The 12,366-nt window shown below is 36.8% G+C and overlaps 2 protein-coding genes across 2 annotated transcripts; one reads left to right on the forward strand and one right to left on the reverse strand.

Moving 5' to 3' along the window:
* Positions 1–939, forward strand: LOC140641051 (olfactory receptor 13D1-like). Its single transcript, XM_072840339.1, has one exon. The coding sequence runs from the start codon at positions 1–3 to the stop codon at positions 937–939; it is 939 nt and encodes a 312-aa protein (XP_072696440.1).
* Positions 940–7,176: 6,237 nt separating this feature from the next.
* LOC140641052 (olfactory receptor 13F1-like) lies at positions 7,177–8,118 on the reverse strand. The gene has a single exon (XM_072840340.1). It carries the CDS (start codon positions 8,116–8,118, stop codon positions 7,177–7,179), a length of 942 nt encoding a protein of 313 aa, XP_072696441.1.
* Positions 8,119–12,366: the final 4,248 nt, after the last annotated feature.

Here is a 12,366-nt window from a genome sequence, read left to right on the forward strand (position 1 = left end):
ATGGACAGGACAAATTGGACAGAGATTGAGTTCATTCTGCAGGGACTTTCTGAGTACCCAAGAGTGGAAAAACTCCTTTTTGTGATGTGCTTGATGATGTACCTGGTGATCCTGCTGGGAAACAGCACCTTGATCATCCTAACTCTCCTGGATTCCCGGCTCCATACACCCATGTACTTCTTCCTTGGTAATCTTTCCTTCCTAGACATTTGGTACACATCCTCCTTTATCCCCTCAATGTTGATACACTTCCTATCACAGAAAAAAACCATCTCCTTTGCTAGATGTGTTATTCAGATGTCTGCCTCCTACACTATGGGGTCCACAGAGTGTGTGCTCCTAGCAGTGATGGCATATGACCGTTATGTGGCCATCTGTAACCCTCTGAGATACTCCATCATCATGAGCAAGGCACTGTGTATTCAGATGGCAGCTCTCTCCTGGGGATTGGGCTTTCTCAATTCACTGACAGAAACTGTTCTTGCAATACGGCTGCCCTTCTGTGGAAAAAATGTCATTAACCACTTTGCTTGTGAAATATTGGCCTTTGTCAAGCTGGCTTGTACAGATATTTCCTTGAATGAGATTACTATAATGTTGGGAAATGTAATATTTTTATTTTCCCCATTGCTGTTAATTTGTATCTCCTACATTTTCATCCTTTCTACTGTACTAAGAATCAATTCAGCAGAAGGAAGGAAAAAGGCCTTTTCTATCTGCTCAGCCCACTTAACAGTAGTGACTTTGTTTTATGGGACAATCCTCTTCATGTATATGAAGCCAAAGTCCAAAGACTCTGCTTTTAATAAATTGATTGCTCTGTTCTATGGAGTAGTCACTCCCATGCTCAACCCTATCATCTATAGCCTGAGGAATACAGAGGTACATGGAGCTATGAGAAAATTGATGACTAAACACTCATATTGGAGAAAAGGATGAGAAACTTACTTCTTTGAGTTCATGCTCAAAATAAGCTCATAGATTCAAGGCAAATGCTTTTAATATAAGTAGAACAAAAGAAATATTGTATGCAGAATCACAGAATTTAGGAGTCGGAAAGAAATTTCAAGATAATAGTCTAACCTCACCTTTTTAATGAAAATGACTGTTATAAAAAATTTAGAGACAACTGGTATAAGACTTGAGAGTAAACTTTAAGAAATAAGAAAAAAAATAAAATTTGTCTTTTTCCCAGTAAATCCAGTATAGATCTTCTTCAACTGATGGGGTTATGTCCTGATAGATCCACTGAAAGTTGAAAATATCATAAGTCAAAAATGCATTTAGTATGCCTAGTCTACTGAACATCATAGCTTAGCCTAACCTACCTTAAATGCATTCAGAGCACTTACATTGGTGTACAGTCTGTCAAAATCATTTCACACAAGCCTGTTTAAAATTAAATATTGAGTATTTCATATAACAATAAATTATAGGAGGACTATACTGAAATTGGAAAACAGAACGGTTGTACTGGTACAGAATGGTTGGGAGTGTATTGGTTATTTACCCTTATGATCATATGACTTGGACTGGAAGCTGCGGCTACTGCCTAGAGTAATAGGAGAGTATCAAGAGCTGCAATGTTGCTAGCCCAGGGAAAGATCAAAATTCAAATCTCAAAGTACTGTTTTTACTAATCACATTTCACTTTCACATCATCATGAAGTTGAAAAATCCAAGTGAAACCATTTTAAGTCATGGACCATCTATACCTTTATCTACTGAGTAAGTAAAGCATTTTTAAGTTCCCTTTTGAGAGAACTACTTCAGCTTTTCTGTTTGTCTGTCTATTACTGACTTTTGTTTTACCCAAGGACATGATCTGGCCCCAACCTCATTTTTCATGTACATATTTCCTCTTCTTTCCCTCTTCATGTTTCTCCCACCGCCTTTAGTTCTCCAATTATATTATGTTCTTTCCATACCTAAAGACAATAGCATATGCCACTTCATCCCCATCATCACATTTCTCCTCATATGGTAACAATCTAGCAATCTCACTGAAGACAATTCAAGTGTTAGATCTGCAAATCCTTCCAAAATTTACTCAGTTAGTTAGTTGTTCCATCTTCTATTCTGCCTTTAATTTTACCTCTCTTATGGCAATTTTCCTTTTATATTAAATCATTTGTTAGATTCTGAAATCACCCCAATAGCAAAACTCACTGTTCTCTGTGTGAAGTCTAATGTCAAATAAACTTAAAACAGTAGGCAATAATTAACTACAGAATTAACTTACATTCTTAAAGAATAGTAAAATGTAGTCCAAGTACTTGATATAATACAGCGAGATAGAGAATTAGAAACTATGTATTATTTCATTGGCTAAATAAAAAATTCAAAAGATTTTGGTAAGGGATCAGCTAATTTTAAATGTATGGAAATATGAGGGCAGATAAATGATTGATAAATACACTGAAGAGGTCATCTGGACTGGGTAAGACAAAAATCATATCAATGTATAATTATTCTCTAATAAGCAATTGCTAAGAAAAAAGATCTCTCAGTTGCATAAATCTTTGTTTAAGAATACTGACAATTTCACTATTTCAGTAGCGATAGTTTCATTTTAAATATTTTCCTTTCAATAAAAAAAGAAAAACGCCTGACTGGCATGAGGTGGTATCTCATTGAAGTTTTGATTTGTATTTCCCTGATGCCATGTGATGAACATTTTTTCAAGTGTCTGTTGGCCATTTGTATGTTTTCATTGGAAAAATGTCTGTTCATGTCTTCTGCTCATTTCTTGACTGGATTATTTGTTTGGGGGGGTTGAGTTTGATAAGATATTTATAGATCTTTTAGACTACGCTTTATCTGATATATCATTTGCAAATATCTTCTCACATTCTGTAGGTTGCCTTTTAGGTTTTGTTGTTTTTAAAAACTTTTTATTTATTTATTTGAGAGAGAGAGAGCATGAGCAGGAAGGGAGAGGGAGAAGCTGGATCCCTGCTCAGCAGGGAGCCAAATGTGGGGCTTGATCCCAGAACCCGAGCTGAAAGCAGACACTTAACCAACTAAGCCACCCAGGTACCCTGCCTTTTAGTTGTATTGACTGTTTCCCTTGCTGTGAAAAAGCTTTTTATCTTGACGAAGTCCCAAGATTTCATTTTTGCCTTTGTTTCCTTTACCTTTGGAGATGTTTCTAGCTAGAAGTTGCTGTGGTCAACATCACAGAAGTTGTTGCCTGTATTCTCCTCTAGGATTTTGATGGATTCCTATCTCACATTTAGGTCTTACATCCATTTTCAGTATATTTTTGTGAATGGTGTAAGAAAATGGTCCAGTCTCATTCTTCTACATGTGGCTGTTCAATTTTCCCAACATCATTTTTGAAGAGACTGTCTTTTTTCCATTGCATATTCTTTCCTGCTTTGTTGAAAATTAGTTGGCCATAGAGGTGAGGGTCCATTTCTGGGTTCTCTATTCTGTTCCATTGATCTATGTGCCTGTTTTTGTGCCAGTCGGTACCACACTGTCAGGATGATTACGGCGTTGTAATGTAGTTTAAAGTCCAGAATGGTGATGCCACCAGATTTGGTTTTCTTTTTCAATATTCCTCTGGCAATTCAGGGTCTTTTGTAGTTCCATACAAATTTTAGGATTATTTGTTTCAACTCTGTGAAAAATATCAAAGGCATTTTGATAGGGGTTGTATTGAATGTTTAGATTGCTCTGGGAAGCATAGACATATTAACAATATTTGTTCTTGCAATCCATGAGCATGGAATATTTTTCCTTGTCTTTGTGTCTTCTTCAATATCTTTCATACGTGTTCCATAGTTTCTAGAGTACAGATCCTTTACCTCTTTGGTTAGGTTTATTCCTAGGTATCTTATGCTTTTGGTGCAATTGTAAATGGGATAGATTCCTTAATTTCTTTCTTCTGTCTCATTGTTAGTGTATAGAAATACACTGATGGGGCACCTGTCAGTTAAGAGCTGCCTTTGACTCAGGTCATGATCTTAGGGTCCCAGGATCGAGCTCCATATCAGGCTCCCTGCTCAGTGGAGCTCTGTAGTCTCACTCTCACTCTTTCTCAAGTAAATAGTCTTTTTTAAAAAAAGAAGAAATGCAGCTGATTTCTGTGGGATGATTTTATGTTCTACCACACTGCTGAATTCCTGTATGAGCTCCAGCAATTTTGGGGTGGAGTCTTTTGGGTTTTCCACATAGAGTATCATGTCATCTGTGAAGAGAGAGAGTTTGACTTCTTCTTTGACAATTTGAATGCCTTTTTTTTTCTTTTTGTTGTCTGGCTGCTGAGGCTAGGACTTCTAGTACTATGCTGAAGAACAGTGGTGGGAGTAGACATCCCTGTTGTGCTCCTGACCTCATATGTGGAATACAAGAAACAGCACAGAGAATCAGAGGGGAAGGGAGGGAAAACTGGCAAGAAATCAGAAAGGCAGACAAACCATGAGAGACTCTTTAACTATAGGAAACAAACAGGGTTTCTGGAGAGGAGGTAGGTGGAAGGATGGGGTAACTGGGTGATGGGTATTAGGGAGGGCATGGGATGTGATAAGCACTGGATGTTACATGCAAATGATAAATAAATGAATCTATATCTGAAACTAATGATGTGCTAAATATTAGCTAATTGAATTAAAATAAATAAATAAATAGAATTTTAAAAATCTCCTTTAAATTGCTAATGAACAATCATATGCAGTTTTATTTTGTATGAGATATCGTATCACGTTTATATGATATATAGTTGAGCTGCCTGGTAGTGTCACAGCCTGAACTGGATGAGGAGAGCATCTCATCAACAAAGCCAACCATTTCATAGACAATTGTCCTAAATTTCTCCCTAGATAACATCATCCACACCTAGGATTCAATTTCCATCTCTGTGCAAAAGACTTCCCAACCTATGTATAGCTTTGGTCCTGTTTCTCACCTGAACTTCACTAATCTGTCTTCACCTGGAAGTCTGACCATCAATGCATAGCAAACCAGGCAACCAATTTATATCCCTAGCTTCATGAAGTCATCATCCTTAAGTTTCTCCTCTCACTCAATCAAAGGCTGCATCTGAAATCTTTACTTAGACTAATGGACCAATCATCTTTGGTGACTATTTATTCATCTCTGAGAAATGAAATCCAGCCCTACAACCTTATAATTCCCATATTCACCCTATCTTCTTCATTCCATTGCTTTCTGGATCCAAGCCATCACAGCAATTTTGTTGACTCTGGTGACAATGTCATGATAAAGAGCAAATATGTTTTATACACTGACCTCACATTTAGACATCTGGTCCATAAAGTATACACAAACACTACAAATCCTGCTGAGTGTACAATTTTAATTCTTTGTATATTGTGGTTTATATAACAAGATATTCACGTATTTCAGTATTTCACACAATTTTAGTGGGTTTGGGATATTGTACATCTTATAATATACATATCATCCATTTTCTTTCTAAGTGCTGATGGGTTCATTTACACCCTTGGATTTAAGGAACTAGGTGTCAAGGGAAAGCACAATAAAAAAAGAGAAGGGTCGGGGCACCTGAATGGTTCAGTGGTTGAGGGTCTGCCTTTCGCTTAGGTCATGATCTTAGGGTTTTGGGATGGAGTCCCACATCAGGCTCCCTTCAGGGAACCTGTTTCTCCCTCTGCCTGTGTCTCTGCCTCTCTCTGTGTCTCTCACGAATAAATAAATAAAATCTTGAACAAAAAAGAAAAAAAGGGAAGGGTAGTTTCATGAAAACATCCTGTGGCTTCTTTGAATTCACAAAATAATGTCGGCACTCTAAGACCAACAATTAAACTTTCTGATATTTTTTTCCAGACCAGCACTTCTACCCCATTTCTTTTTTTTTTTTTTTTAAATATTTTATTTATTTATTTAGGATAGTCACAGAGAGAGAGAGAGAGAGAGGCAGAGACACAGGCAGAGGGAGAAGCAGGCTCCATGCACCGGGAGCCTGATGTGGGATTCGATCCCGGGTCTCCAGGATCGCGCCCTGGGCCAAAGGCAGGCGCCAAACCGCTGCGCCACCCAGGGATCCCTTCTACCCCATTTCTATTCATGATCTATTTGTGCAGACCTTTCTTACTTGTACATAGCATTCACATCACACACATCTATCTGCATGCACAAATATATCCACACATGTAAAACATAGTTACACTTTGTATTATATGCAGTTACTTCCATTAAATTTAGCGATGTTGAAAAAAAGATTGTACTAGTTTCCTACAGCTGCCATATCAAAATACCACAGATTGGTTGCTTAAACAACAGAAACATACTTGCTCATGCTTCTGGGAGCTAGAAGTCCAAGATTAAAGTGTTGGCATATTTGATATCTTCTGAAGCTTCTTCTTGGCTTGCAGATAGCCACCTTCTTGCTATGTCCTTTCCTCTGTATGTGAGCATCCCTGGTGAATCCATGTGTGTCTAAATTTCTTTTTACAATGACACAACTCAGATTGAATGAGAGCCCACACTGACAGCCTTATTTTAACTTAGTCAGCTTTTTAAAAGCTGTATCTCCAAATATAGATATACAATCTGAGGTACTGGGGAGTAAGAGCTTCAACACAAGTTTTGGAGGGACATAATTCAGCCTAAAACAGAGGTTAATCATAAATAAGCTAAAAAGTCTACTATAGTTATTACATTTGTATATTACATGCACATAATTTTGAATATTAACAATACACTAACTTAATGTTATGTTTATACTCTATAATCCAAAACAAAAATTAAAATTCATCATCATCAGACCTATTTGTATAAGATTTCAGATATGCTTATCTAAGAGGTATCTATATTATCTTAGAGTTTCAGCAGTCAGTCAAGGAGGAAACTTAGGAAATCATACATCTCATTTAAAATGAGTGTCTCTCTGGGGCACCTGGGGGGCAGAGTTGGTTGAGTATCCTCCAACTCTTGGTTTCAGCTCAGGTCGTGATCTCAGGGTTGTGAGATCAAGCCCCATGTTAGGCTCTGCACTCAGTGTGGAGTCTGCTTAAGACTCTCTCTTCCTCTCCCCCTGCCCCTCTTGTTCATGCTCTCTTGATAAAATAAGTAAATAAATCTTTTAAAAATAAGTGTCTTCCCCCATTATCCCAATGTTCTATTGTGTATTGACCACTAAAACATTCCTCAGGTTAATGTTTACTGATATTATTTGCTACTGGGGATTTAAAAAGCACAAAGAGGGTTCCTAATCAGCAATTTTTTCACAGCTGCTTTCACCTCTTTGTTCCGTAGACTATAAATGATAGGATTCAACATGGGGGTTAACCCAGCATATACCAGAGCTATAAATTTATCTATTTCTTGTGAATCCACAGCCAAGGGCTTCAGGTACATGGAGAGAGCTGTCCCATAGAACAAAACCACCACAGTCAAGTGGGCTGCACATGTTGAAAAGGCTTTGCTTCGACCATCCACTGAGCTGATTCTCAGAATGTTGGAGAGAATGAACGCATAAGATATACAAATGAGAAGCATCGGCATAGGAAGAAGAAGTACGCTAATCAACAGCATGATTAACTGCACCCTGGAAGTGTCTACGCAAACTAGTTTCAACACAGCCAGAATTTCACAAGTGAAATGATTGATGATGCTATTTCCACAGAGAGACTGATGCAGCACAGACATTGTTTCCACCAAGGCAGTGAGGCAGCCTGTCACCCAGGAGCCAGCTGCAATCTGCACACAAACCCTCCTATTCATGATGACAGGGTACCTCAGAGGGTTGCAGATGGCCACATACCGGTCATACGCCATCATGGAGAGGAGCACACACTCAGTGGAGCCCATGGCAAGAGAAAAGTACATCTGAATGGCACATCCTGAGAATGAGATAGTGTTTTTCCCCAGAACAAAGTTTGCCAGCATTGGAGTGAGAGCAGAAGAGGTGTACCAGATGTCTAAAAAGGAGAGGTTGCTGAGAAAGAAGTACATGGGTTTGTGTAGGTGGGAATCCAGGATGGTGATGGAGATCAGAATTATATTACCCAGCAGGGTGATCAGATACATCAGCAAGCATAGCACAAATACGATGACCTCAACTTTGGGGTAGTAAGTAAATCCCAGAAAAATAAATTTTGAAATGACTGTCAAGTTTGTCTTGATCATTTTATGCCTTTTTGGCTACCTGCAGTAGTGAATAAAAATATACATTGTATATATTTTAAAAATTAAATTCTACCAACTTTTCAGGGTTTTTGGTAGGGGTATTTCAAAAGAATCATTATTCTGGCAATACCATAATAATTATTCATTCATTCATTCAATATTTATTGAATACAAGTCACTGAAGATCTAGATTTGGATTACATAAAAAGCTGCTCTTGGGCAACTCACACTAGAATATCACACAGTCAAGTAAAGAAATAATTACAGTAACATGATATAAGTATGCCCTAGAGTACCAGGAGAGCACAAAGAGTAAGAATCCTAACTCTATGTTGGGATGTACTTAGTGAGACATTTTGAGACTTAGTTTAATCAAAAAATGCATTAGACCTAATGGAGTAAGGACCACAGGAGGTTTGCTGGGGAAAGAAAAAAATTTCATAAAAGTTACATTGAGGAAGGATTTAGTTGCATTTCATAAACCTGCCAATTACGTAATGTAATATAGATAGATGTGTTGTACACTAAGGAATATAAATAGATAAACATGCATCCAGTCACTACAGTATCACCTGATTTCCATCTTCAGGAAGGCATTTTTGAATATGGAATAATCCTGAACCCACTCATAGAAACAAAATCATTTTCAACGTTCAGTATTTTATGTTGCAATTCAATTTACTTATGATATGTGTCACAACTGGTCACGTATGGAGATGGTTTTTAAAACACTGTCCTACAAGTGGATTTCAAATGAAATCAATCACAAGTAGTCAGGCCTTACCTCCTCATCATTGCCTACTTCTCCCTCCTTCTCATCTCCCAACAATCCACCTCCACACTCTGCTCTGAAACAACCAATGTGTAGTTCTTCTTACTTACCATGCCATTTTATATTTTTATGTCTTTAATCAACAGTTTATCTACATGAAGTGGCCTTTGTCCCCAGCTCCAATTTGTCTTTCATGAATATTTACCCAGTTATCAAAACTGTATGCCAGTTTCTGAAGTACAGCTTCATTCTTTATACATACTTATGTTACTCAAGTATATTATACCAAACTGAGGCCATATATGCATGACCCAATTGCTCCCACCCTTGGTAAAAGTGAGTTTTTCAAGAGTTTGTTCCCCATAATATTAGAAAAGTAATAATTCACATTTAAGATTTTTAATAACGTAATACTCCCTTGGACATGGAAAATTTTGATACATATTCAAATAAGTACATTTTCACTAGCTCTCTGTGTCAAAACAAAAGCCTGAGGATTTCTCAACTTGTCACTTACACCTGCACTCTTTTCACAACATTAAAGAAACTAGTTCATTTAAGAAACAAAGATGATAAAAAAAAAGAAAAAAAAAAGAAACAAAGATGATAAGCTCTTAGCTTTAAATATGGAATGTACAGTGAGGCCAGGGGAGGCGATAACCACTTGTACTCTTAGAAGAGCTTGAAATGCTTCACAATCATGCTCTGTAGGGTTTTAGAGCACTGTCCTCTGAGTGTGAGAATTGGGCTTAAATCTTGCTGTGCTATTTACAAGTACACACAATTAGACAAATCACTTGGCCTCTTTGAAACTCAGTTTTCTAATCTATACAAGGAGGATGATAATTCCTAAATTAAATGTTTTAAATTCTCCCTCCACCACTCCATTCCATGAACTCTCTAATATTTCAGACAATCACAAAGAATTTATGATTTTGTGGTCTCCCTGATTTCCAGAACCATTGTTGCCCGCTATACTGACCCACTTCTGGTTCACATTGACTCAGATAAAAAAAACCTTAGCACCTTCTTTATAATCTTAAAATTTCAACCCCCAACCCATGGATGAATATAAAACACTTTACTGATCATTTCCAGAAATGTTAATGTTAAACATTTCTGTTCTTTAGTTCACCTTGGTCATCACATACCACTGTTTCAACTGAGGCTTTCTCTATTATCCTTCCCCATTTAGCACCTAATTTTCTTGCTCTAGCTCTGGCTTCCCTTGCTTTCTTTAGTCTTCTTTCTTCACCACTCTCTTTCCTTTCTCTCTTAAACAAAACAATGAGGTCTCTTTTTCTCATGCAGATTGAGTTCCTACTCATTCCCTTACCCTTATCTCATATCCTTATAAGGGTCTCACCAAACCTGTCATTTTATTGAGATACTTTCTCTAAAATGATTTCTGATTCCAGTGCTATGATAATTAAATGTTTTCTAACAGACTTTCCTCTTTCTTTCTAAATGTCAGAGCCAGAACAGACTCCGAGTTCTAATCCAACCCTCTTATTTTAAAGTTGATGGATGTTTGAAGGCATTTAATGACTTATTTGAGGTAAGAAAACCGAAAGGATAAAGCCAAAAGTCTTATCCCATATTCAGGATTCATTTCAACTCGGAATTTTTCCTACCAACTAGTTCCTTTTTAAAGAAAATATCTCTATTCCAGTTTCCTGGCCTACCTGAAACCCATTAATAGGTTTTATAAATCTGAGAATACTGAAAGAAATAAAATACATTTACCATAGCACATGTGATGAGCATCTTCCTTTTTGATTAATGTATGTTTCCATATTTAAACTTGATCTCCAGCATGGTCTTTCTCATGAATCTTGTGTAGTGCTCAAAAAAGTAAAAGAATCTGAGTTTTAAATTAGGACAATATTCCATGAAAATATATCAGAGTGAGTTGTGCAGAGGTATTTTTATTCAGAAAATTGCAATGAAAAAGGATATGGATGCTGTTAGTTTGCAAAAAATCAACCCAAATCTTGCCCGATTCATAAATTCTCAACATACAGAGCTTTTGCTAATTAAAAATATAAAAATAATTTCTTAAGTAAAATAATGACATACATATTTGTTCTTCCAAACTCACCCCCCTTGAGCTGCTCCCCAAAACTTCCAAAGGGTTATAACTGTTCTAAGACTACTAAAGTCTCCTGTTGCTATTAGGGACCTTCCAATTCCCATAACAATTTAGTGTTGTGATTCTGAAACATACAGAAGTTAAGAAACTTTCTAGTTCTCCAGGGTATGTTTCTCCAACTTCCATTAACTAATTGAGAACCAAAAATATTAGGTAAAAAAAAATAAATTATTTTAAGTTATTTGGGTTGAGAAGCATTTGTGCAAGCAGAATTAGAGGAGACTATTTGCCTATTCCATTCCTTCTGTAGATTGCCCTTGAATTACACAGCAAACTGCAAATAACTGTAGAAATGCCTGCCTAAATGGCATCTGAGCTTGTAAAATAACCAATTTATTTTCAGAAATCCACCCAAATATTTATCTGGGAAATAGAAGATAAAACATCCTTCCTGAGCTTTTAAATGGCCACAAAAAGAGAGCATTGATCAATAAAATAATTTGTTACTGTCAAATGCCCATAGATAGACTGTTTCTAGCACAATGTTGTGATTTTATAAAGATCATACAGTAATCTTTGAAGGAATAGTGCATTGGAGTGAGCGCTAGACTTAAAGAGTTATGGGTTAAACTTTAGCTCAACCATTGATTAGGTAAGTGATCTTATACAATTGTAGTATATTAATTGCATTAATGACCTCTATTCTTCATTCCTTCACAGGTCCACCTACTCTGATTTTGGCTCTACAGATGTGACTTGATTTGATCACTGGAGCATTAGCAAATATAATGAAAGCAGAGACTTGTAAAGCTCCTGCACAATTAGGTTAGTCCTCTCTTTTCCATCTCTGCTACTATCATGAAAATATGTCCAAGTTAGCCAACTGGAGGATAAAATGCACACTAAGCAGAACGGAGTTGCCTCAGTTGCCAACAGTCAAGGCTGCCCTACGTTAGCCAGCAGTCACTCAATCCCCAACAAATGAATGAGTCCTAAAACAATCAACAAACCAACTCACAGCTGATTTAAGATAAAAAGATAATTTAGTTGAGATCTCCTGGCTCCAGGGGGTCTCATAGACTTTAATAAATGTTTACTTTGTTATGCACTAAGATTTTATGACTGTATATTAATTACCCTGTACTATTGTAGCAATGTAAGACTAATGTAGCAATAGATGGTGTCACTGCCTGTCCATCACTGACGCATCTGGTCTTTATCCTTCTTAAAAGAATCATACTTTTATTCATTTGTCTATCCCATTTTATGCATAGGAAAATATCCTGATAAGTCCAAGCCTCTTATCTTACTTTCTAAAAGCTTTATATTTTTACCTTTTATACTGAGATATATATTCTTCTAGAATTAATCTTTGTGTATGAGT

This window comes from Canis lupus, chromosome 10 (genome assembly GCF_048164855.1).
Source record: "Canis lupus baileyi chromosome 10, mCanLup2.hap1, whole genome shotgun sequence".
Classification (NCBI taxonomy): Eukaryota; Metazoa; Chordata; class Mammalia; order Carnivora; family Canidae; genus Canis; species Canis lupus.